A 27,985-nucleotide genomic window follows, 5' to 3' on the forward strand; every position below is an offset into this window, starting at 1 on the left:
TAAAAATATTACGTCGTTCTTGTAGTGTCGTTGTCGTCATTGTTTGGTAGGGCCATGTACACATACGCATGCACATTCATTAATTTGCGTTTAATTTCTTCTGTACTCCTTGGGAGCCACATGTAGTAGGTAGGTATTCATCGCGCGGTCAGCTCACGTGCTTTGAAATTAAGACCAGCCTTTATGCCAAGTAATACCCATATGCAAGTACACCTGATTTTCGAGTTTCGACTAATTACTTTTGCTGTTCTCCTCGTTATTAATACCCACTTGGTAATTGCTAAATACCGACTTAAAAGATTTTTCAATGTAACTGTGGTGTAATGTTGGTATTACGACAGTGTAATTACACTATAACTATATGCCTTTATATATATAACTTACTATAAAGTGACATGCATTTTAATACTTATATATATACAAGTTACATAAAATTTTTAGTGTAGTTATAGTATAGTTATATTGGAATTACACTGTAGTAGTTATATTTGAAAGTTTTTACTCAAAGAATTTACGTCAGTTCTTTATCTAGTGTCGACCATATTAGTTTGCCTTAAAAAATAAACACAGAAGTTATAAATTAGTCCGACCATGATAGTTTTCATTAAGGCCCGATCAATTTTTAATAATAAAAACAGTATCTCTGTCAACATAAACACGGTCAAGAATTTTAAAAAGATAATAAAAGGATACGAAGTTATGTGACAAATCCTTATCTCCTTCCTGACAACAATATGCAGACTAAAATACCGAATAGAAAACACATATATTTTATAATAATATTATATAGGAACTACGCCATTCAAAATAAAATTAAGATATGACCATTGGAACGGGTTAATTAAAAGTTATATAACTGTAAAGTGAGCATAACTCAATTGTTTAGATTTCTTATGGTGAAACTTGCCTACCCAAATTCAAGTTTTAGACGTGGCACATGTGCTCGTATTAATGGCTAATAGCATAGTATCGATAAAGTTTCCTGGTCCTCCTCCTCCTCTTGCCTAGGGTCATGGCGAGGGAGGAAGCGGTCATTGTGATCAAAATCAGAACTTCGTAGTTCACACAATGGGGGAATTTGAAACTCCGTTACTTGTCTTCGTTGCTTGTCCGTGGTGGATTTGAAACCCCGAGATCCTTGGCCATCGGATTTGGCACCGCTTGAGCGCTTCCTCGTCACCGTCCCGAAGTGGGAGGAATGACACTGATGACCATCTCCGTCCTTTCTTTATCTCCGCTCTCTCAACTCGGATATGATAGTGAGATAGCAGATGATGTCCCTTTTCTTTTATTCATTCATAATCAGTACTGGCGTCTTAAAAAGTGAAAAAAAAAACTTCGCAACATAAATTTCCAATCCGAGAACTAAGATTTTTAGTATTTGTCCGATTTTTTCTACAATTTTCTATGGCATTTGCTATTTAATATGCATGGAGTGTGTACGGGAAGTTTATTTACATAGGATATATTTCCTTCTAATCATCCTTAGTTTATCTTAATTAGCGCAAGATCGTACAGTGGACAATAGTGGTAATGCGTAATGAACTGACAGTGCGGAGGCTTCTTTGCAAAAAAGGCTGACATGAAGCGGTGAATTTCCAGCGATCTACGCGGTGTTTAATTAGAGAGGTTAATATTCAGTTACCGGTCATGGTAAAACCGCGATGCTTAATTTTTTTCGGGAGAATAACCACTATAGTCCCTGAAGTTTCGCTCTGAGATCATTTTAGTCGTTGGCCTTTCAAATTGTCCAAGCAAGCCCTTAAAATTTATCATATGGATATATACAGTCCTTAGCCCATTAAAAATTGCCACGTGGGCATGCCATGTCATCTTCGAATGAAAATATATGATGAAATACCCAATTTGCCCTTACACATATCGTCATGGGGAAAAAGATGCAAAGAAAAGGAGAAAAATAAAAAAAGTAGATGATCTTGCATATTAAATATCCATTAGAGTTTTAACATTGAAATGCAACTACGTACATTAAATTTATTTGGCATGGTAATTATATATTTAGTGGTTGTAGCTAATTTAACTTTGTATTAGCATAATCCAGTGAAAAAAGTTTGCCATATATCCTAAGTCACATTGAACAAAGTTTGTAAATTCTTTTCATTATTTTTGTATGGTATATGGAAGGGTATATTGGACATTTCACCATATATTTTGCATGAGAGCATAACATGGCATGCTCACACGGCGATTTAAGTGGGCCCAAGGACTATATTAGCCCACATGACAAATTATAAGGACTCGTTTGGACAATATAAAAGGTTAGGGACTAAATTAATCCCCGAGCAAATCTTCAAGGATCATGTTGGCTATTCTCCCTTTTTTTTTTCCTTGAAATGTATGCAATAATTTATTGCCACACGTATACTAGCTAGCTCGTGTGAAGAATATATCAATACTAATTAACATATTCATATACAGTTCACGCGTGTAATTAAGCAGATCTAGGACTATATATTTGTGACTATGACAGCCAGTCAACAACGTTACCTGAGCCAGTTAATTTTAGTCATGCCATATGCCGGTTTCTGTCCATGGCGTGAAGAATATTTGTCCAAATTTGGAGATGAGTGTCTAGCTATCTAACTGCACGATCCGGTGGAGTCCAAATGGCCGGCACATGTACAGATTGATCTGTTAGTCATAGGCTCATAACCACCATGCACGTACTCCCTACTGGTGTATTATTGTTCAAAGTTCAAACCATGTGTGTTGCTGCTCGGGACAAAGTTCAGAAACATGTGTACATGTGCGCTAAAGCTTGAATCATCTTGGATTGGAAGTTGAAATTACGTACTTCTGTGGAATTTTAGAATAATATAGTTGTTTTGTCATCAGGTAGTGTTAGCAGTTGAGTTTCATGAGAAGGGTGTGGAAAATATACCAAGCAAAGTAGAAAAGTTCCTGACTGGCTAGGCACCTGTGAGGTTGATATTTTGGCATTAGCGGTAAGTCACTAGCACGGATCCTGACATCTGGCCATCTGTTAAAGGCCAAAGAGAGCTGTTACATATGACCGTATTTATAACGGGTAATCTTGACAGCCGTTACAGATAGCCAAGTCGACTAAGAGCCATTACTGATACATATGTAACAGCTCATTAAAAAAAAAAAGCTGTTACATATCTTCATTTAATCATCTGCAACGGCTCACAATTTAGAACCGTTTCAGATGATTTGGATATTTGTAACGACTCATAATTTAGAGCCATTAATAAGATGTCTATCTAGTGATGTATAATGGCTCATAATTTAGGGCTATTACAGATGGATGTCTTAGCCTAAAAAAAAATTAGTCCCTCAATCGTCATTGCTGTCCTCCGCTCTCCTCCACACCCATCTCCTCGCCTCTCATCTCCACTCCTATTGTTGACGAAAAAATCAAACACACCGGTCTGGGAGATCTGCTTAGCTCCAGTGCAGGTCCAAAGGTTGGTGAGATGCGAGCGTGCCAGTCAGTTTGATCCTTCAACTGACAAAATATGCAAATAGTAGATCAAAACAGCCGATCGGCTGACAAGCCGATGGAGTAGTTCCAGCCGATAGCCGATAATAGCCGATGTCGATACCAGCCGATAGCGATAGGGTTTAAGCAATCGGCTATATATCCAATATAGATGATGATATAAAGGCAATCGGCTGATGATGATGTAATAAAATAACAATATAATCCAGTATAAACCAATCGGCAAATAATGATATGATAAATAAGCATCGATCCGAAGGTTAAAGCACACATCGGCTGGAGGTCCGATGTCATGAAATCCACAAGATTAGATTAAACAATGAAACCTTTGTTGACATCGACTAAATCCAACTTATATGTATATGCAATCCTTATGAGCCGATGCAACATCCAGATAACTCACCGGCTGAAACTCCAATGAAACCCTTATTGGCAATCAAGAAGCAGGCTAGAGATTACGATTTTCTAAGCATGACTTAGTAGATCAAACTCAACTGATGCAGCACTAAGTATGAAAAGAAACATAATATCTAAACAATCAAGCCGTTGACTGAGTTTTCAGGGTGGTAGATGTCTAAGCTAATATAATCTAGCAAGGCGATTTAGCCGATACTGGCAGAAACCCTAAAACGAGAAGCAGCCGATAGAGCTAAATTGATATGCTGGGACTAGATTAACAGAGATATATGATAAATAGGTAGGCAAATATATCATCCAAACCAGAGCAATCCAAGAGGTCGAATGTACTGATGCAGCCTTGAACGACGCCGACGTAAACGATATAATTGCCTGGATCGGCGGAACATTGGACTTATCCCTTCGTTGGAGATCGAAGACGATGCATAGGACACTAAACACACTTTCCTAAAGATAAAAGGAAACTAACAAACTATTAATAGATAACTTGCCATGCCGCATTCTCTTTGAACTCGGTCTCTTCTAGATAAGCTTCCTTTAGTAGATCAATTTCCTTAACCGAATATAGCAAGAATCCGATAACTGACGACTTGACAACTCTCATCGGCTAATCTCAGAACTTCGATGCTGACTCTAAACCAATGACTACTCCGGGCTTACCAAATTTCACTGTTAACACCTATCTCCTCCTCTGGTGCCGACATGTGGCCGTGTCAGCACCACCGCCATTCCTCTGTCCCTCCTCCTCCCCCACCAGCGGCTATCATCCGCTCTGCAACCCCTTCTTGGCCTCTCCTCCTCCCCCACCAAGGCCCTAACCCATGCGACCACTATCTCCTCCACTGGCATTGGCATGCCTTAGGAGTCACGAATCCATCATTGGCCGCCCTCGGGAACATAGATCCAGAAGTGGGCTCGCGGCTCCTCGTGTCGGCGGCTAGTGGTTCTAGGCGTGGATGGTGGTGGCGGCCTACTCCTCCCCCCCTTGCTCTTCCTGTGTTGAGCTCTAGGTGTGGTGGCGGCGGGCGCGAGCGCCATGGTAGGTAGATCTGCCAGTTCGTGGCGATGACCGGCGATCATGGCCGTCATGTCGATGGCCCCCTCCTCACTCCCCCTTCTTCATATGTTCGGCTCTGCGCATAGGCGCGGTGGCGGTAGGCGGATCTACCAGCCCATTCCTCGGGAGCGCCCTCTCCCCCCAACAATAACCTGCGATGACCATATCTCCCTGTCCTTGCAGCTTGGCAGGGCAGCATCCCATCCTCGCGTTGGCGGTCCCCTCCTCCCTCCCATTTCTTCTGGTGTTGGGCTCTTGGCACGGATGGCGGTGGTGGGCGTGGGCGCAGTGGCGGTGTCGATGGTCGGTGATGAACCCATCTCAACAAAGGCGATGCTGATGATCAGCGGTAGACCCTGACGACGGCGACGGGCTAGATCTGAATTTGTTTTAGAAAAAAATGTACCGACATCTATAAAGGCTCAAAACTTGGAGCCGTTATAGATGAGGGCCTCATCTGTAACGGGCCTTCAACTGTTACCGATGATAGACCTTATCTGTTACACATTTGTTGTAACGGTTGGCACATGGGTTTTGGCGTCCGTGCCGTGCCCATCGCGTTAGTGGTGGGCCCAGAGGGTAGTCCAGGTAGGCCCAGGACTACCCTAGAATTTGGCCTAGAAAAGAGCAAATATTCATTTTTCATGGCCCATAAACATAGCCTGGCTCATAAAAAAACCCTAACTTTGCTACTAGGCTCCAACCGTCCTCCCAGTCGCACACGCATGCGCCGTCGCTCCGACGCCCTGACACTCGACCCTGTCAACGCCCGACGCCACCGCCTCCGCTCCCGCGTCCCGCAAGGCCGCGACGGCGCAGCGGCAATCTGCCCCTCGCGCCGGCGGCCGGCCTGCCTGCCTTCCCGAGTCTCGACGGCGCCGCGACGGCGCAGCGACGCTCTGCCCCTCACGCCAGCGCCGGCCTACCCACCTTCCCGAGTCCCAACTCGCGCCGTCGCGGTCGCACCGCCCCCGGCCTCCCCGACGCGCGTAGGCACGCGCACCCTGCCCCGGCGGCCAGCACCCGCCGCCCGGCCGGCATCCCGCATCCGGCGGCCCTCCCCCTCCGGTGAGCACTGCACCACTGCTTCTCCGGCAGTCTGGCTCTCCTTTCCCTCAGTCCCTCTGCTCTCCCCCTTCTAGTAGTCAGTAGGCAGTACTATCTCCTTCAACAATCAAGTTCTTTATATCCATGATTAGCCAATTGGGGATATAGTAATTTGTATAGATTACCACAAAATTGTGCGCCACAATGAATCTCATATGACATTTTTGCTTGGTTTGATGGTTGTCAGGAGATTGAGGCATGAAGAAGTCAAGCATTGCATTTCTTTTTCAGAAGCATGAAGCAAAAAAGTGTCATGTTGTGATCTACCAATCCCACCTGTGGATGAAGGGTTGTTTGTTTCCTGCTGTAGATTTTTTTATCCAGGGTGCAAGCACCCCCATTTCCATTACTAGAAATGAACAGTAGCTACAAACAAGTCTTGACAAAAAAAGAAAAGGTAGGAAGATAACTATCGATAGGAAGACCAGGTCCCTATCTGATAGCTTACAAAAGAAGCATTCAGTCTGACAATTACTGACTAATCAGTAAACTAACACAGCTCGACACAGATCCTGAAAAGCTATAACAAACTAATCAGGGACAACCATCTGCCTTCATCCTACTCCAATTCTTCTGGTGCCGCCCCTCCATCCATGTCTTGAATTAAAAACATCATTTGCCACCTGTTTTAGAAGTCTGGTTCCCAGCTGCAAATTTCTTCGACTTGCCTCCTGCTTCTGCAAAATCGCCCAAGAATCCACCCAGTTACACGCCATATAAACTAACTCAATAGGATCGTTTGGAAGTTTTCTTTCAAAACAGGCTTTGTTCCTGCATTTCCATATAGACCATAAAACAGCTACTATTCCAACAATCACAAGATTTTTTGTAAATTTGTCCATGCTCTGAATCCAGGATCCAAACAGATCATGTCTAGTGTCTACTCAACACAGGTCTCACATTCAAAGCACATGCAGTAATATTCCAGATAAGCCTAGCCAAAGGACAATAAAAAAAGAGATGCTGAACCGTTTCCACTTTGTCACAAAATTGACATTTATTATCTCCCTTCCTCCAACCTCTCTTTAGAAGATTATCCTTCGTGAGAATTTTGTTTTTAGTAAAAAGCCAAATGAAGATTCTGATTTTCAAAGGAACTCTGAATTTCCAAATTTTCTTATTAGGGAAACTAGTCTGCTGTAGCTTGAGAGCTTTATAAAAGGATCTCACAGTGAACTTCCCATCTTTAGATAAAGTCCACCAGAGTTTTTCTTTACAGTTCTCTACTAAATTTAACCCTTCCCAGCTATTTACAATTTTCCTCCAATCTCTGAGATTATCACGATGTAAGTCCCTCCTAAATTTCATGCAATCTATCCCCTTTCTGTTAAGATCTGCAATGGTAATCCTCTTAGTAATCGCTATTCCATATAAAGAAGGAAACTGAATAGCCAATGGTCTACCACCCAACCAACTATCCTCCCAGAACAAAGTTTTTTTTCCCATTCCCTTCAATTTTTGTGCAAAAGGAAAAAAATGCATCTTTCACTTCCATCACCCCTTGCCAGAAATGTGAACTACCAGCCTTTAGTCTCAGCCCAGAGAGAGGTTTGTCACTACAATATTTTGCATAAATAATCTCCTGCCACCAACCTTCTTCATTTTCCAGTCTCCAAATCCATTTCCCAAGCATTGCCTTATTCATTGCCTCCAAATCTAAAACTCCCAACCCCCCTTGGTCCCTAGGTGAGCAAACCAGGGGCCAGTTAACCAAATGGTATTTCCTGATACCCTGATCCTCCTGCCAGAGGAACCTTTTCCTGAAATAATCAATCCTTTCCTGAACCCCCTTTGGTAATCTGTAAAAAGAGATCATATACATAGGTACACTACTGAGACTAGAATTAAGCAAAATCAGCCTCCCTCCAATAGATTGAAGTCTGCCTTGCCAGCACCCCAGTTTGTGTTCCATCTTGTTTTCAGCCAGTTTCCAGTCTTTGTTAAGAATTCTTTTTTGATCAATGGGTATCCCCAAATATTTCAAGGGCAGGCTACCCACTTTACAGGTGAAGATACTGCTATACAAGTCTTGTTTTTCTTTGGCCTCTCCAAAGCAGAACACCTCACTCTTATAGAAATTTATTTTAAGACCAGAAAGTTGTTCAAACAAGCATAAAATGTACTTCAGATTTTTTGCATGATCCAGCTTGTCATCGATGAGAAAAATTGTATCATCTGCGTATTGCAAAATTGCAATTTGGTTATCTCCAGTGGTCCCTAATCCTTCAATAAGGGAATTCTCCTCAGCTCTTTGCAGAAACAAGGTTAGAGCTTCTGCTGCCAAATTGAACAGCAAAGGAGAGAGGGGATCTCCTTGTCTTAAGCCTTTATGGGTTTTAAAGAAATGACCAATTTGATCATTTATTTTGACTGCCACTTTTCCACCCATTACCACCTTCATAATCCAATCACACCACTGATCTGGAAAACCTTTTGCTTTCAACATTCTATAAATAAAGAATGCCACTTTGTTTTTTTTGATGAATTGAGTTAAGCACCTCATGTAAGATAACCACTCCCTCCATGATAAAACGAGTTTCCTGCTGTAGATGATGCTCCAATTGATGAAGACGCATCTTCGATTCTAGGTGATGAAGGGGCATGTGAAGAACAAGAACCACCTCCACCTCCAGATCTTGTTGATGAAGGGGCAATTTACATTGTCATTTAGGTAAGTTTCAATGTTATTTGTTATTGCATTTAGATTTTTTTTACTAGGCCTACCCAGGGTGTCCGCCACTGCATCGCGTCGTGAGGCCGGGTCGAGCAGACGCCTGCGGCGACGCACCAAGAGAACTGGGGGCGGCGCACGCGAGCTGCAGCGACGGCTCGGCGGAAAATGGCGGCGCCACGGCACGGCGAGCGGCGCGTGGAGGTGCCGGCGAGAGGAGCGGTGACTGGGTTGCTCCATCCCCGTAAGCGGCGCGACTGTGAGCAAAGGCGGTGGCCAGGCGCGACTGAAGAGAAAAGGGATCGAGCCAGGTGGTGGTGGCTGGCTCGGCTTGATGGCTCGTCTGCTCGTGGGCTGGGTAAGTAAGGAATGAAATCTCTATCTCTATCTATATCTTTACTATTATAAAAATTCTCTGCTATTATAAAAATTTAAAATATTTTTATAAAAAACAAGTTTTTCCGTACATTGTCTGACTCTATCCACTATTATAAAAATTTTCTACTATTATAAAAAATTAAAATATTTTTGTCAAAATTTTTTCATACATTGTCCGACTCTATCCACCCGCAGTTATTTCTCGTCCTTTTTTTTTACCCCGTGTGCGTGTATATGGCCGTTCGATTTCTTTTACGGGATTGATTTTTTTTTCCGTGCGATTTCCTTCCCACGCGTTCCAGTTCCAGGATCTATTGCATGTAGGCCCAAGACCAGATCGATTGTATGCAAGCCCATGTCCCATGTCGTCCTTCAATTCCATCCTTCAGATGACGTGGTGACCTTATTTTCATCTATCCATATCTCCATCTCTATATCTCTATCTCTGCTACTTAAAAAATAAGAGGTACTTTCATCATCTGTCAAAAAAACCGGACGTAAAAAACCAAATTTGTCCGATCCAAAAAAACGGGCGAGAAAAAAAGAAAAGAAAAACCAAATCTATCCGATCCAGAAAAAAGAGGTGAAAAAAAACCAAAATTGTCCGATCTAAAAAAACCGGGCGAAAGAAAACATCCAGAAAAAAAGAGGCAAAAAAAACTAGCGAAAAAAAGCAACATTGTCCGATAAAAAACCGGGCCAAAGAAAATGTGCAAAAAAAAAAAGAAAAACCAAATCTCAAATCTGTCCGATCCAGAAAGCCGAAGAAAGACCGGGTGAAAAAAAACCAAAATTGTCCGATCAAAAAAACCGGGCGAAAGAAAACGTGCGAAAAAAAGAAAAGAAAAACCAAATCTGAACGCGGTAAAAGAAAAATCGCTGGAAAAAATGAATTTGTCTGATTCCCAAAAATAATTGTCCGATAAAAAAAGGGAGAATTTGAACCATGCCACACAAATTTTGCAAAATTTGTGATATGCCACCCTGACCCACATGTTATTGACTCATGTGGGTCCTACATGTCATTGAGATACGGGTGGCATGTCTCAAATTTTGCAAATATAGGGTGGCATGGTTACAACAAACCGAAAAAAGAAACCGGGCGAAAGATAAAAAAAGCGAAAAAAATAAAAAAAATCCGACTCCTGTTCGATTCCCTCTCAGAAACGAAAAAAAAGTCCGACTATAGATCCGGTTCCCCCTTAAAAACGAAAAATAAAAGGCGCCATCCTTTTGAGTCCGAGATACGAGCGACTGCTCCTTTCAGTTTCAATCTATATCGTGATATCTCACACATCTTGGTGAAACAAAATGATGTTCCGGATTGAAAATCTGTTTAAAAAATGGAACCTACAGGTCGAGAGCATTCCATTTTTATATGATTTTAATTTTTGGGTTTGTACTTTTATATTTGAGTCCCTATAATCTTGCAATAAGCTACTTGAGGTCGTTTTTATTAAAAATAATAATAAAAGAGAGAGAACAAAAGCAGAAAGGTGCATAAAAAGAGAAAAGAGTAAATTGCATCTTGGACCATATTTTTTTACCATGTTTTCACTTTGGGATACTCTTAACATAATGTTTTCACTTTAGGCCAGATTTTATTACCAAAACCTTTCACTTTGGGCCATTGGCCCATAATCAGTCTCTCAAAGCCTATCTCTCATCACTATCTACCTGGTCATCTTCGACTCTTTTCGTCCATGGCTCTATAGATCACAAAGGGTCTATTTGGATTGTTACCCTACCAATTTTTTGGTAGTGCCAAAATGTAGGCAAGTTTTGGCACTACCAAATCTTTGGTAAAGTAAGATTGCATTGATCATATTTGGTTTGCTACCAATATATAGCTAAAATGTAAAATTGTAGTGAAGAATGTTCTAGATGATACCAAATCTAAATTAGGTATTACCAATGAATAGGCTTCAATCCAAATTAAACACAACTACTATTCAAATTACCAAAATATTGGTAGGGCATGTTTTTGGTAACAATCCAAATAGGCCCAAAGACCACGACTGCTTTATGTGGTGCCAAGGCAGAGCTCGAGCATAACAGGGCTGACGCCGATGCATCTCAAGCTCGTAGTCCCGCCAGTACAAGGTCAGGTCAACCTCCGCTAACACGGCGTCACGCTAGCTCGACTTTTGTTCCCGTCGTGCCAGCCAGCCTCAAGCTCAAGCTCGATAGATGTCCGCTAGCGTTGTCCCTGGCTTGATCTCGACTTCCGCCCACACTCACACGCCATTCCCTAGCTTAATTTCGATCTCTGCCGCTGTCGTCCCCTGGCTCGACCTCGACTTCCGCCTGCTCTCACACGCACGCATTTCCCTGTCTCGATTTCAATCTCTGATGTCGTCATGCCCCGTCTTGACCACGAACTCCCCCATGCCCGCACGTCACCCCCGGCCTTGACCTCCGCCGTGTCTCCCCCCACTCAACATCGACCTTCAGGCTCCAGCAACACCCACACGCTGTCCTTGAGCTCGAGCTCCTCTCCACCACCCGGCTTCGGCTTGACCTACGTGGCTCTGTCGTGCCTACGTGCCGTCCTCGAGCTCGAGCTCTTCTCCGCGGCCGTCGCCGCTCTCTAGCTCGACTACGTCCATACCTACGCCCGCACGTCGTCTCCGAGCTAGAGCTCCTCTCCCTGTCGTCGCACCCCGCTCAACCTCGATCTCTAGTAGCACTCGCACGTTGTACTTGGGCTCAAGCTCCTCTCCGCCGTCCCGGCTCGACCTCGATCTCCACGGCTTCACCGATGCCCACACACGGACACACCATCCTTGGGCTCAAGCTCTTCTCCACCGCCGTCGCCTCCCCGATTCGACTTCCGCTGTACCTGGGCACACGAGCTCCTCTTTGCTCGCGTCGCTTGACATCGACCTCCGCTCGCGTCATTCCAGTCCCAAGCTCCCCCATGTTGCCCCCAAGGCATTAGCGTAATCTCCCATACCGCCACGAGATAGTTGAGGGAAATTGGGAAGATATCGCCGGCGTGGTAGAATAGGAGTAAACGGACTCGCTGGTGCCTTCCAAACCGAGGTGTTCCTTTTCCTCCCTCAGCCACACTGACAAGTGGGCCACTGGTCCAAAGTGATACATTTTGGTAACAAAATCTGGTGTGAAGTGAAAGCATGGAGTTAATGGTGGTTCAATGTGAAACCATGGTTAAAAAACATGGACCAATATGCAATTTACTCGAAAAGAGTAAGGAAAGCTGCACAAAGAAAAGAAAAACAACAACAAAAGTTCTGTTTTCCCTAAGTGGCGAAAAAAACACCATAGATCCAAACGGAAAAAAAATTCGATTCCTATAAAAGGAAAAAAAAAGTGGTGAAAAAAAAATACTAGATTCGATTCCTTGAAAAAAAGGAAAAAAAAGTCTGATTCCTATAAAGGCAAAAAAACCAAAAAAAACACCTTAAAAAAGTTCATCCGATTCCCTAAGAAAGTGGCGAAAAAATGGTTCGTAAAAAATAAAAAGCTGGTTCATATAAAATAAATAATGCACACGAGAAAAAAGATAGAAAGGGCGAAACAAAGTCTGATTTCTAATCAATATATATCTCTTCTTTATCTCTAATATAATCTAACTATTAAAAAAGAGAAAATACACAAGAAAATAAAAAAAACATGCTAAAAAGGCTTTCCATCTTCCATAAAAAAATATAAAAAACATGCGACGAAAAAAATGTCAGAAAAAACATGCCTTTTTAAAAAATGGTTTTAAAAAACCATGCAAGAAAAAACATCGTCTATTAAAAAAATCGCTCTGAGTCGGATAGGATCCATCGATTTTTTGCCACCTATTACACGGCTTTTATTTTGTCATATATTCTCCTGTATTGAAAAAAAGCAAAAAAAAAGGAACATTTGAAAAAAAAACAAGCAAAAAAACGCGCGAGATAATAATTGTCAAAAAAAGGCAAAAAAACACACGAGAAAAGAAAATAAAAGAAAAAAGGGAGAAAAATATGGTTTTCATTGTAAATAAAAAGCAAAAAAAACATGCTAGAAAAAAAACTTTTAGAAAGAAATGAGCCATTGCTGAATGGTTTGAGAAAATCGCGCAGGAAAAAAACTGTTTATAAAAAAAAGGTTCTCATTAAAGTACAAACATTGTCATTGACATGATTATTCATGAAAAACGCATATTATCATTAGAATGTTTTCACCCGTTGCAACGCACGGACATTTTTGCTAGTCTTAACTAATTAAAATATTCGTAATTTTCCTTTCGTCACAGTAATTTTTCGTCCGTCAATCTGAGAAGCGGCATCCTCCATACACACGCGCAATTACATCCATACGACGGCCAAAGCCCAAAAAAAAGAAAAAAAAGAGTTCGATACAAAATCAAATATCGATTAACAAATCAATCGAACATCATAGTTAGTATTAGAACTACACCGAGAGATAATCCTACCAATAATCTAATCTCATGGAAGCACTTTCCAAAACCAGACTTTCATAGTTCGACACAACCAAATCGGATGCACAACACCATAAGGCAAACACAATAACCAAAGATTCACCCAAATAAAATCAACAAAGGGATCCATGGGAGAACTCCAATCCACCCCAACAAAATTAGCATTGCAGCCTAAAGCAATCGACAAATCCCTTCTTACATATCCATCTTGACCTCCTTCTTCAGCTTCTTCAGTAGTCGCGCCGCCGGTGGGGAGGCACACGGAGGGGCACCGCCGGTGGGGAGGGGCAGCTCGTGGTGGGAGGAGGGCCGTCGCTGGTGGGAGGAGCCAATCCTGAGCCACTGCGCCGCCTGGGAGCCGCCGACTAGCCGGATCTAGCGAGGAGTGAGGCGGCGTCGGCACCCTGACGAAATGGGAAGGAGCCAACGGTGGGGGGAGAGGGAGGGGAAGGGGCGCAGCCGATGGGGGAGGGGCAACTCACGGTGGGAGGAGGGCCGTTGCCAGTAGGGGAGAGATGAGCGGCACGGCATGGATTATTGGTGAGAACGTGCGCCCATCGCACCTTTCCGCACCACCACCGACGATGATCTCCTCGGCGCTGCCCCTACACCCATCTCACCGATCTGCGCTGCCAGGCCAGTTAGCCGTTGCTAGAGTCGCTGTCTCCGACCCTGATCTACACCTGGACGCGCCCCCCCCTTCCGCGCCCCCATTGGCCGGCTTGGAGAGTAATGGGGGAGAGAGAGAACGAGGGACGGCTTGGAGAGTAATGAGGGAGAAAGAGAGAGAGTGGGAGAGAGAGAACGAGAGAGTGAGAGTGAGAGGATAAGGATCTCCAAATTTCTCTCCTCGGTAATGTACAGCAACAATCTTTCTTTTCTTTTCTTGAAAAAACAAGAGCTTCAGATTGGACTAAATTGCAGTCAAATGTCAATGTGTGTTTTTACATTGTGCTAATCCAAGGGGATTCAATTCTGCCAAAAATATTTTATTTTATTGAGATCGTTAACATTATATAAATATTTCACATTAATATTTATTTGAGATAAAAAAATAACAATTGCAAAAAAAATCCACGAGACTTAACTCCACCACCCCAAGCTTTGTTGTCGATACCGCCACCCACGCCTCGAGCCGACACCGAATCCGCCACCCACGACCCGAGTCGCCACCAGATTCACCACCCATGGCCCACAACCGAGCTCCACCTCTTGTGGCTTGACCTCACCGCCTTGAGCTTCGTCACCAGTACCATCGCCCATGACTCGAGCTCCGTTGCCGCCGGTTTCCACTCCTCCCGTTGAATCGAGAGAGGAAGAAGATGCCGAGGGAGAGGACAATTGGATCTACGGGTGGCGGATCTGACGGGAGCTCGGGCGGTAGGGTCAAGCCATCTTCCTTCCTCTAAAAAATTTTGAAATATCGTTCGGCGAATGTTATTTTTAATTTTATGGTGTTATTTCTATAATTATATTTCCTTCAGTCGAATTGCGATATATGGTTTACAATTTTAATTTAATCATATTTCTTTCGGTCCAATTGTGATATGTGGTTTATAATTTTAATTTATATCGATCAATTTTATTTAGAATCCGTTGCAACACATGGGCATTATGCTAGTCTACTATTATAAAATGTAAAAATGTTTCATCCAAAATTTTGGTACGTCATCCGTGTTTGAATCGGTTTTAATTTTATGTTTCAGTCAAATCCTTTTCTTTTATTTTATGCCAAAGTGTCCGTCTTATCCGAGACGCGCGTAAATTAATTGGGCACGCACTTTTCATGCGTCCCTTGCCGCACGCAACACCCTTGTGTGTGTGATTTTCTGCATGCCAGATTGGGCCCGCGACACCCTCGCGTGCACGATTTGCCTTTGTCGCATGTTTGATTGGGACTGTATCGTCCTCACCCGTGATTTAAAAATTGAAGATGTTTTTTGTCGAAACTATGGAATGTCGACCGTATCTGATTCCCGTCACGCGTAACATTCATTGCAAAATCATTACTCGCAAACGAACTGCGAAAGAGAGTCCGTGTGATGTAGATACCAAGTGAATGAAACTCGCAGACTCCGTATGGATATCATGTACATCGTTGCTTAGATCATCCGATTCTATTCGCATTACACAACATGATTCCTAGGACATGTTAGCATGATTTCAAGTCAGTCTCCACACATGCTCGTATGTACTATTAGGGATACCATTACAATAATACATAAGAATCAATTTTACTTTCGAAAAGAGGATGCCAACTAAAATAAAAAGATGATCGAAGTTGTTGATTCCGTCCGTCATCAATTCTTGCCTGACTTGAGATAAAGCTGGATGACAAATTGGGCTCGTGTTTGAATGCCTCATTGTTTGGCTAATGCTTATTCTTATAAGCCGAATTTAAATTTTAGAACTTATTTACACACAAATAGCCTTTTATTTGGTAATAAGTGATTCAGGTATGCACATGAATAGACGAAATAATGAACTTTGATTATTTATCTACTGACATATGTTCAAATTAAATTGGCTCTACCCGTTGCAACGCACGGGCATCTTTTCTGGTAAAGAATAACTAAAGGGACCTGAGTTAGACTTTTGGGATGGATGGACTCCACAGGGAGGAGGGGGAGTACTGGGCCGGTTGTAGTGCTGGGCCTGCCATGTGCTGGAAGACGAAAAGATGTGTAATAGGATCCTTTTGGATAATTGCTAGGAATTTTTGTATTTTGCCAATGAGTTTGGATTAGAATTTTGAAAGGAATTTGTATTAGAATTTGCTCTGGAGATTATAAATGGATTGTATAGTTGGACATTTATCTTGCCTTTGTAATTGGACTGTTAAATAGGATGAGATTTGATTCGGCTGCTTAGTCGATCAAGGACTAAACTTAGGATTTCTTTGCAATTGCCTGAACGAACGGATGACGATATCGAAGAAGGGTTTAGAATCGGCGCATGGCATACAAATTCATTGGATGTTTCAAAGGTAGGGACGATTTCAACGATATTTGGATCAACACACGACGGTCGACTTCGCCGAACGATTTTAGGGTTTTAAATGAAAGGCTGAACTCAAGGATTTTGAGTAAAAGGAAACAGGGAAAAAGAATCTGAGGAAGGCTAAGCTGGAGTGTTTTTCGATTCAACTCTAGTGTTCCAAGGTTTCAGGAAAAGATACGATATAGCAACAATTGAAAAGGGTTTCGGGACTTCTATTAGCTTTGCACCAAAGTGCTTAACGAAACAGACGGAGAGGGGAGAGGACTAGGAAGGACATCGAACGGAGGACATCCTTTAGAAGGAACGATTTAATCATAGTAGTCAAAGATTCAAGGGAATGACGCAATATTGTGATAATAGGCTTCTCGGGATATCGATTATGGAATTGCAATTACCGGAATAAATGGAGGGTTGAGAGGTCAATGAAGGGAGATTACCTTGAGAGGCGATTCTGGAGAAACTACTAGGTTTGGGTATTTCCATTTACGGGAATAATTTGTTCGGGAGACGATCAATTTAAAAGGAGGATGGAACTACGGAATTTGAATCCCAAGGGATTTAATGTATGGCGAGAGCTGGGATTTACAAGGATTGATTTAATCAAGATCTTTGGCACAAAATCCTAAATGCACTCAAAGAAAACACATGTTCTATTGTGTGAGCTGGGCTAGGCCCTTCAGGGAGGAAAACTAGACGTTTTCATGAATTATGTTGAAATAAGATCTTTTTATATTTAGGTTTGTAAATAGAGTTTTGATGGCAAATTCTCACTAGCCTTTATTTATAGAACAAATATAAAAGATTATTTCTTAAAAAGGATTTTCAAATATTAATTAATCAATATTGATAAAATAACTTCCTCCGGGAATTGTCCCTAAAGCGGTTTTCTTTAAAGATTTAATGATTATAGACATTCGTAAATCAAACACCCAAAGGGGGTTCTAAATTATAAAAACAAGGGGAGGAAAATGATTTATCTTTACAAATACTTTCTTATTTCATAATCATAGTTCTTTTAATAATATTTGAATCCAAAATAGATTTTATTCCAGATTCCCATCCTTGTGGTCCAAGCACAACAGAAAAGGTAAAATAAGATCCAATAAACTCCAGCACGAAGGAATATAAACTCCAGCACGAAGGAATTTGGAAAAAGATTTTTGATTATTCCGAATTTTGTTTTTTATTTCAAATTTGAAATTTTCAGGGTGTTACAGAGGCGCCAAAGTGGTGGCTGCGCATTGAAGGTTTTCGAACGGTGGTGGCAGCGGAGTGTGACGGGAACCTTTCGTGGGAGGGGCGAAATAATTATGGGCGAAAGCTATGCCTTCGGGCCGGCAACGACGACGCCTGTGGGTGCCGTCTTCCTCTTGGGGCATTGCTGCATAATCTCGTCTCTCCTAGTTACTTTCTTCTCGGCGTCGTATTGAAGATTGCTAGTTCTTGTTTTCGCTCTCATAGCAGGTGTTGTGGTAGACGTGCGGTGTGGCTGTTTTTTCTTTTCTGACTATAGTCTTACAGAACTATAGACTTGTATTTTCCTCCTCCTTTATCAATACATGAAACTTGCGCTGTCTTGTGCGGTTCGTTTAAAAAAAAAATCTTTATGTAGAAGCAAGTAAGCTGCTAGAGTACAAGCTTACATGTGTTTAATTTATCTGTTCGAATTAACCGTACTTTAGAGAAAGTAAGTACATATAGAGAAATAGAAGTAACTGTGCTAATATTTTATAACGAACAATTGGCTTTACAAATGATTGTTTCAGTGAAATTGGGTTGAAATATACTTGGATGTTGGAGTGAATGTGACTTACTAACGTCGGTCAGTTGTGATATCTGTGTCTTGGAATAGTTGTTTTGTCTAATTGTGACGCTCTTTTGAGGTTTACTTCAAGAAAGATTCACCATTAACATTGTAAGTTTCTTTGTCTACAATCTTTTAGAAGGCTACAGTGGTACACTGATATTTTCTGCTACTATTGAATAGTTGACATAAATAAATACCATATATTTGAATAAGTAAGAAGGAAGTCGTTTTGACATTAGTCAAAATCAAAATGTTTTAGATTTGACCAAGTTTATAGAAAAAAGTAGTTACATTTTTAACCCAAGACAAATATATTATGAAAATATATTTAAGCATAGATTTAATGAAACTAATTTTGGTTGTAAATATTACTATATTTGTCTACAAATTTCATCAAATTTGAAGTAGTTTAACTTTATCCAAAATCAGAATGTCTTATAATCTGAAACGGAAGGAGTAACAAGTTATACTACCATATTTGATAAAAAAAATATTCTACGATATATTATAATATGTTTTCTCCTATCCAGAACAAAGCATGGAGATTTTGCTAATAGTAAATACATCTCAAAGATAACTATATATCATTATTCAACGAGCAACAGCTTCCAATGAATATAATGGTTCACATCCTTCCTCTGGGCGTGAGGTGGACATGAAGCGGGTGGAGCTTGTAGGCGGTGAGCTGCACGGTGTCCACCTTCTCCTCGTCACCCTCCCTCAGCCTCCACCCAAACTCCTGCACGAAGCGCGCGATGGCGGCGCACGCGATGTGAGTCGCCTGCAGGCTCCCTGCGCAGACCCTCCTCCCGGCGCCGAACGCCATCGTCTTGTACATGTCCGCCACCTTGAACCTCCCACCGGCGAACCTCTCCGGCGCCCACTCCTCCGGCGACTCCCACTCCTTCTTGTTCATGTTGCACCCATACAGGTTGATCACCATCTGAAACAGATGACCATCACTTGTTAGATTTTCAGGGGATTTTGATCATTGATCGGCGGGCCGACCAGTGATTGAAATTTCGGACTCCCCCAGCAAGCAATTATATCCCGCCCGAGAAAACTCTAGGAGAAGTCAAGAACGACAAGTTTGTCCGGTACGATAAAAAATACTCTCTTTATCTCAAAATATAAGAATCTAGGATCAGATAGGATATTTCTTAATACTACGAATCAGAACAGAGGAAATATCCTATCTAGTTATAGGCTCTTATATTTTGGAACGGGGGAGCGTATCCTATGCACACAGGCCTTCGCGTGTAAACACCATGTACACCACCTAAAAATTATCACAAAAAATTCTCGGAAAATTTATACATGTACTTTCAATAGTATTACATCTACGTGCAAAGTCGCATCTTCAAATTCATTCTACATAGAGAATAACAAAAAAGATAAAATTCTGACAAAATTGCAACCTTAAAACTGTCAGATTTTTTGTTTTTTTTTGTTACGGCTAAAATATAATGAATTTGACGTTAAGATTTTAACCCTAGGTGTAATACAATTGAAAGCATGTGTATGATTTTTTCTAGATTTTTTGGTGACATTTTTTAGTTGGTGTGCACGTGTATACACATGAGGGCCTGTGTGAATAGGATATGTTGCCTTGGAACGGAGGGAGTATTGAATTTAACGGGATGTGCCAAGGCAGGTTTGAAAAAAGGATATAGAAGAAAAATGGAGCTTAGTCTTCTTTTTTTTTCTTAGACTAGAAAAAATACCCGGGTGAAGTCTATTTTAATCTTCTTATTGTTATATGGTTTAGTTAAGATGAAATTCATTGTGAGAGTTCGCTTGGATAAATATATTTTTAGAAAATCATGAGCTGTAGTTAGGAATCCGATCGTCCCAAGTTAGCATGCGAGTTTTTTTAAATAGATTTCTTATATGATTCCTTCTGTATTACGAAAAGTGAACGATCTTAAAAACCGACTCAAACATGGATATGTATTTCCAAAAGCAAACGAAATTAAAAACCGACTCATACACAGATGATGCACCAAAATACCGGCAAAAACATCTTCAATTTTTATAATAACTGGAAAAAATACCCATGCGTTGCAACGTGTGAAGTCTATTTTAATCTTATTATTGTTATATGGTTTAGTTAAGATAAAATTCACTGTGGGAGATCACTTGTATATATATATATATATATATGTGTATATATATATATAGAAAATCATGAGATATAGTTAGGAGTTCGATCGTCTCAAGTTAACATGTGAGTTTTTTTAAGCATATTTCTTATATGATTCCTTCTGTATTACCAAAAGTGAACAATCTTAAAAACTGACTCAAATACGGATATATATTTTTAAAAGCAAACGAATTTAAAAACCGACTCATACACGCATGACGTACCAAAATACCAGCAAAAACATTTTCAATTTTTATAATAGTAGAGATAGAGATAGAGAAGATACATAGATTAAAATCAGAACATAAAATTAAAACCGACTCAAACACGGATGATGACGGATCGCAGAAACATCTTCAATTTTTATAATAGTTGAGATTTCTTGTTTTCTTATGGTCCAGTGTAGATATAGAGGTTGTATTTTTAACCATTATCTTTAAAAAAGCCTTTCATTATCTTGCAAAGTTTTTATGAATTTAGTCAAAATTTTATTCAAATTCAATTAAAATTTCAAATAATTTCGTGCAAAAAGAAGTACCAAAAACACCAAAGCTTGTGAAATTTTTGGCCGAAACCGAAAGTGCAAACCCTGCCGGCCCGCCATTGTCACGTGGTTGTGCTTACCTCGGTGCCGGCGGGGACATCGTAGCCGGCGAGCTTGGTGTCCTCGTTGACGAACCTCGGAGGTATGAGCGGGACAGGGGAGTGGCGGCGCAGCGTCTCCTGGAAGACGGCATTGAGGTACGGCAGCCACGGCAGGTGCTCCTCGGTGACCGCCTCGTCGCCGCACACCTCCCGGATCTCTTGGTAAAGCCGTTCCTGTCATAAATGCCAAGAAAAAGACCAAAAAAAAAAAGTTTTGGTTGATAAAGCCAAGAATGCCAGAAATGAGCTGGAACAGAGTAACAATATTTCTTGCCTGTTTGTCAGGGTTCTTGGCAAGCTCATACATGGCCCATTCTGTGGTGACCAAGGTAGTATCTGCAGCCTCTATGAGTGCCTCCCACACTAGCATCATTAGTTGCTCATCTGTCAGTGTGTTCTCTGCCAGCAAGAAGTCCAGATAGCATGTCCTTGCCTGCACATATATCTCAGTTTCATGGAGTCAAAAGAAGATGATCTCTTCAATTGAATCATTTTCCTGATGGCTTTAGATTGAATTACCATCAAAATGGTGAGTTTTCAGAAAGGCCAATGTATTTAGCCTTAATCAATAACGGTTATATTGAGAGAAATAAGATCATTTGGAAACTTAAGATGCCGCTCAAGATTAAAATCTTCATGTGGTACTTGCTCGAAGGGGTTGTGTTAACCAAAGATAATTTAGCAAGACGAAATTGGAATGGAAGCTTAAGATGTTACTTCTGCATGAAAAATGAGACTATCCAACATCTGTTTATGGATTGTCATTTTGCGAAATTTGTTTGGAGGGCGGTACAGTTTGCTTTTGGTTTATACCTCCCTAATACCATATCCCATATGTTTGATGGTTGGCTTTTGGGGTTGACAAGAAGAAGAGCAAACTAATACTTGTAGGAGCATCTACTATATGTTGGGCTCAGTGGTTGAATAGTAATGATTTGATTTTTGACAAATTACCATCTTTCTCATATATGCAGGCAATTTTCAGGGCAACATATTGGCTCCGGTCTTAGGCACAACTACAAAAGTGTGATGAAGATGGAGAGCTTCTAAAGGTTGCATGTCGTAAGATTGAGACGACGATCATGCAACTTTTTGTCAATTATGGATAAAGATTCACAAATAGACTTGAATAATTGTTTGCTCTTTATCTTTGGTTTGGTCGCTTTATTTTTTTCTTGAGTGTGTTTAATTTAGTTTGATCTACACTCTTTTGTTTGAGTGATTCTTTGTAATAATGGGCTGTTTATTGAGCAAAAGCCGGGATGTTATCTATTCCATTATAAAAAAAAAAGATGATCTCTGGAAGTAATAACATTTTTTTGGCATAGAAGCAAAGATGAAAAATGTCATTTGACAAAGTATGCCTTTGCTCACCTCTCCACGCACAATCCTTTCCTTCTGCTGCTTGATCAAGGCGCGCATCACCGCAGTTCGTCTAGATTCTGTAGTAAACACTCTTGTTTCGAAGCTCTTGTTTGGAACCCAGCTGAGGTAGGGGAAGAAATCTCTCCAGTCGACCTCAATTGCGCACATCATCATGTCGGTCACAGTAGCATTGTAGATTTCTTCCTTCGAAATGTCCCTCCCAAATTCATCCACATAGACTGAACTCACATCCTCTCCTAAGCTCTGAAGTTTGCGACATTAATTATTAGTACCGGAAATAACAAATCGACCATCTGACAGTTCAAGTTCAGAGAGACAATCCAAACCTGGATCATGGACAACCGGAATAGCTCATCCTTGAAAACATCTCTGAATATCAGAGGAGCATGTGGGTCATCTTTCACCAGTTGATGGAAAGTGCTTAACATGTTATTGATGATCATATCTCTTGTGTCACGAAATTGTTTCTGAAATTTATGAAAACGCGTTTCGTTGTTAGACCACAGATAACTGAAACTCTGAAAATGTAACTGGTAGCAGATAATCAATATTGGAAATGCAGACTGGAGTTATTGAGAACAATCAGTACTAAAAATGAAAAATGAAATTGTTGAGATGTATACCTGTGCAGAAGTACCCAGCATGCTTAACATGATATAACGCTTCCCCATTTTGTGGAAATCACCACTGTCGCTGGTAGCAACCATAGATTTATCATGACTAAGCACTGTTAGTGCTTTGGATAGCTTTCGGGTAGATATGGATGAGAATTTTGCAACCATCGCCTGCAAAAGAGAGTACAGTATTGGTTTGTGTTATTTATGATCAAATCAAATGTGAGACCATCATTTTAGAGTTATGCAAGTCGATAGAAATGATAGACAGCTTCTAAGTTACCTCCTTGGCTACTTCAGTTGAATTGAGCACAACTACGGAAGAAGCCCCGGTCCTTATAGTGTAGATTGGGCCATAAATTTCAGCCCATTTTGTGAAGGTCTGATGAGGCTTCTTTTCTTTCAATTGATGCAGATTTCCGATTATGGGTAAACCAGGAACAGCTGCATGATAATGAAATAAGGAATAAGTTCATTTGGGGTCCCTTAGCTTTACACCGAATCCGATTTTCGTCCTTAAACCCCAAAACTAGATATAACAGGTCCCTGAACTGTCAAAACCGGCACAAACGAGATCCCTTGACGGTTTAGAAGGCGGTTTTAACTGACGTGCCAACTACATGGCTGGTTTGACTAGGTCTTCGTCCCACGTGGTATTGACGTGGCGCTTACGTGGCAATTATATCTCGGAAAAATAATAAAAACCGTGGGCTCACATGTCAGCTACACACATAAATAATTTAAAAATGGTTAAATTGCGAGACGAATTTATTAAACCTAATTAATCCGTAACCTACGAGACAAATTTATTAAGCCTAATTAATCTATTATTAGCAAATATTTACTGTAGCAACACAGTATCAAATCATGGAGCAATTAGGCCTAAAAGATTCGTCTCACAATTTAGATGCAATCTGTGTAATTAGTTTTTTCCGTTTATATTTAATACTCCATGTATGTATGTTTCTAACATTCGATATAACAGGATAAAAAAATTTGCCAAGGATCTAAACAGGCTCTACATGCAGTGCTAAGTATATGCTTAATTAGCGGCATTACTAAAATGAAGACCAGATGGTCAGAGAGAAGAATTAAATTTAAAAATACACTGTTCATTGGTTTGTTTCTCAAAAATATTCGGAATGTAAATTTATTAGCAGAAATATACCGTCGATCTCGTATAACTATTCCGCGAAAGTGACGTGGGAGTGACGTCGTGAACGGTCTCGCGCGAGGAGAACGCGAGACTGCACGGTATCGCGTGATCATAGCGCGAGACCGCACGGTCTCGTACGACGAAACAGCGATACCGAACGACGGAATCGAGGATGTACGCGGTGGCGACGTCAGACCACGTGGTCTCGCGCGGCCAAACCGCGAGACCGAGCAGTCTCGCTCAGTCAGTGAGCGATAGCGACTGCCTCTGCCGATTGAATAAGGTTAATTAGTGATTAATTAATCACTAATTAGAATAATTAATCACTAATTATTGTTAATGAATCATTAATTAGGGTAATTAATGACTAATTAAGTAGCTCCGTTGGACATGACATTCGGTCTCGCTGATTCCTTATGCGAGACTGTTCGGTCTCGATGCTTCATCACGTGATACCGTGCGGTCTTGCGCTCCTATCACACGACACCGGTATATTTTCGCTAAAAAGTATATATCACGAATATTTCTACGAAAAACCAAATTAATAGTATATTTTTAAATTTAATTCGACAACTAAGACCCAAAACTAAAAACGGAAGGCACAATAGGCTTAATATCTAAAGCTAAATCGATTAGAACGAGGTGTAATCATATTCTACGAGTCGTCGTGATTGGCCGTTTGTTCGTATTCTGCTATCCATCTTCTACAGTTCTACGAGTCATATCACGTTGATCGTGATAACATGTTAAGTTTTAAGGCCCCATTACACCTTACGCACCATAACCTCTAATTCCTTCTACGGCCCTCTAATTCCACCAACCACACCTCCATTTATAGTTCGTTTAAATAAAATAGTAGGGTGGTCCGCACATTTGCAACTTGATTTTTTTTTAAAGTTTTAATATCTAACAATATTACTCAAAAACAAATATTCACATATTTGCATGTTGATAATGTGCATTTTTATCTATTTACACAATCACACACTACCAAAGTTTCTCTTATATTCAACCATCAATACCAGTCTGCATCATGCTCAATCACAGTTACTATTTGATACTCCCTACAATCTAGTCTCTATTCTAGGATGATTGAGCAAGATGCAGACTAGGTCTGCTTCTCACTTATTCATACTTAATTATTTGATAGTACCAGATTGAGCAGGATGCAGACCTGGTCACTTTCCTGTGCGACAAGTGTTGTTTCTATTCAAAATTTCTTTCTACTCTAATTTTACCAACACAGACATACTTTTGTCTTTGTCTTACGTTGATAGAAATGGAATTTTCTATTCTAGGCGTGTTTAGATCCATCGGTGTAAAGTTATTATATAGAATGTTGCATGGGGTGTTCGGTCACTAATAAAAATACTAATTACAGTATCCGTCAGTAAACCTGTGAGATGAATTTATTAAGCCTAATTAATCCGTCATTAGAACGAGATGAATTTATTAAGCCTAATTAATCCGTCATTAGAACATGTTTATTATAGCACCACATTGTCAAATCATGGAGCAATTAGGCTTAAAAGATTCGTATCGTAAAGTAGTCGCAATCTGTGCAATTAGTTATTTTTAAGCCTATATTTAATATATACTTCGTGCAGGTGTTCAAATGTTCGATGTGACAGGATGTAAAATTTTGGGTGGGATCTAAACATCCTGATATTTTAGGACCATGCTACCCTCGCACATCTACGTCCAATTAAAAAAAAACACCCTTGTATTCAAACTGGAAAGCAGACAGCTAGTCAAATTTGTTCATGGATTCAACATAATATGGTTCCACCATGATCTAACAGTGTAGATTTTGTTTTTTTTCTACAATTAATGTTGTAAATTCTAGTCTCCATTGCAAACATGATATCTCCTTCCAAGAATATCTTAATAATATTATAGATAAATATAGTTTCATCTCGAACCATAATTAATCTCGTGTTATGTTTTAGACCAACACTTCTCTCAATATTCCATAACTTTTACATCCAATTTTAGTTATATATAAAATGTATTTCCGAATGGACTCTCTTTTTTCTTTTTCCCCACAAATGTTATTTTATACGTGTTATTTCTATATTTTTAAATCATACTTTGAATATTTAATTATTATATATTCTATGGACTCCTCTTGGTATGTTGTCTTACTTATTTTTATTTTTTTCCCAAATTTTCATGATTCTTTTAAATTTTATTTGGAATTTAGTATTGTAATATAGTTTATTATATTTTTTCTATTTTGAATATAACTAATCTCGTGTTGTGTTACAGGTTGACTCCTCTTTTTAGTACTTCTTTTTTACGAGTTTTAGTTATTCCCAAATTATATTTTTATTTGAATTCTTTTATTTGTTTATTCTCAATTTTAATTAATCTCAGGTTGTGTTTAGATAGACTTTTCTTTGAAAATTTCTTGTTTTAATTTCAAATTTATGTTATTTCTGTATTTGAACTTATTTTTCTTTTTCTTCAATTAATATAGAAGTTTATAGCCTCTATAACAAAAGTGGTGCATTATTTTAAGTTGTCAGTTTGATAAAAACGAAGATGAAAAAATATTTACACCGTGGGGGTAAGCTAGTGTAGTACTCCCTCTGTCCCACTTAGTAAGGTGTGCACTCAATTTAAGATTCAGTTCTTTAAATTTTGACCAATAATACTTTATTATAAATTATGTCTTATTTGACAAAAATAATATCATTGAATTTATATTTGAATTTACATGCATATAATTGTGATTTTGTTGCTACAAACATTTTTCTATTTTTTTGTATAATTTATGCAGATAATTTTGATTTTGTATTTTTATAATTTATGCAGATAAGGGTCATACCGTATTCATCTTTGTATTTTTTTTCCAGATACAGAACCGAATAGGTCAGATATGAAAACAAATAAGAATTATCTCTAATGCAAATAATCATCAAATATAATCCGACACGAATACCAAGAATTTATTTCTCGGAACACAAAAACCACCTAAACATTTAATAGAAACAAACACCAACACACATAATTAGCTCTTTTTATATAATAAGGTTGATCATAGACTAAACAGTGCTAATTAAGTTCTACATGCATGTATAACAGAGTTGGTACAAATACATATATAACTGATATTATAATATATAAATATAGTATATTTTATAAAAATATTTAAAAATTTAAATAATATTAATAATAAAATCTAAAGAGGTATGTTAAAGATGAGTTAGAGAGAAATGGTATATGTTTTATGTCTTCAGCAGATATGCGATATATGTATCCAACAAAAATTCTGATACATATTCTTGTTCGCATCCGGAAAAACAAATATATGTAAAAACTATCCAATAATTATCCACTCCGCACGATATCCATATCATTTTTCTTCTGTAGTAGAAACTATCCACTCCATTTTCATCGCTAATTAGGGTCATCAGCTGCATGCCATCTCCAACATTTCAATGAAGCTAGATAGGTAGATATATATCCACAGGCCAGGAAGCGGACGGCAAAACACCGCAATGGATCGATCGAACGATCGACGAACGGGCCCGGCCGGCCGGTTACCTGGAGGCGGGTTGCGGCGGTTCTTGGGCGGTGCCACGGCGAGTGTCGCCGCCGCGATAAACCCCCCGACGGCCGCCGCCGCCACACCGATCCCTCCCGCACCGGCTGCGAGCAGCGACTCCATGGCCGACCCCTA

The 27,985-nt window shown here is 40.1% G+C and overlaps 1 protein-coding gene across 1 annotated transcript; it reads right to left on the reverse strand.

Moving 5' to 3' along the window:
• Positions 1–18,831: 18,831 nt before the first annotated feature.
• LOC127776067 (ent-kaurene oxidase-like 3) lies at positions 18,832–27,973 on the reverse strand. Its single transcript, XM_052302389.1, has 8 exons — positions 27,850–27,973; positions 23,428–23,588; positions 23,154–23,315; positions 22,857–22,997; positions 22,519–22,773; positions 21,419–21,577; positions 21,124–21,318; positions 18,832–19,299 (listed from the first exon to the last, which is right to left on the reverse strand). Exons 1-8 carry the CDS (start codon positions 27,971–27,973, stop codon positions 18,982–18,984), a joined length of 1,515 nt encoding a protein of 504 aa, XP_052158349.1. The 3' UTR covers positions 18,832–18,981.
• Between the last annotated feature and the right edge of the window lie 12 nt (positions 27,974–27,985).

This window comes from Oryza glaberrima, chromosome 6, assembly GCF_000147395.1.
Source record: "Oryza glaberrima chromosome 6, OglaRS2, whole genome shotgun sequence".
NCBI classification, from domain to species: domain Eukaryota; kingdom Viridiplantae; phylum Streptophyta; class Magnoliopsida; order Poales; family Poaceae; genus Oryza; species Oryza glaberrima.

Coding starts and splice junctions, on each gene's coding strand:
- LOC127776067 (XM_052302389.1), bottom strand. CDS start 27,973: ATGGAGTCGCTGCTCGCAGCCGGTGCGGGAGGGATCGGTGTGGCGGCG. Junction 22,998..23,153: donor TGCTGGGTACTTCTGCACAG/GTATACATCTCA, acceptor CATAAATTTCAG/AAACAATTTCGTGACACAAG. Junction 21,578..22,518: donor AAAGGATTGTGCGTGGAGAG/GTGAGCAAAGGC, acceptor ATATATGTGCAG/GCAAGGACATGCTATCTGGA.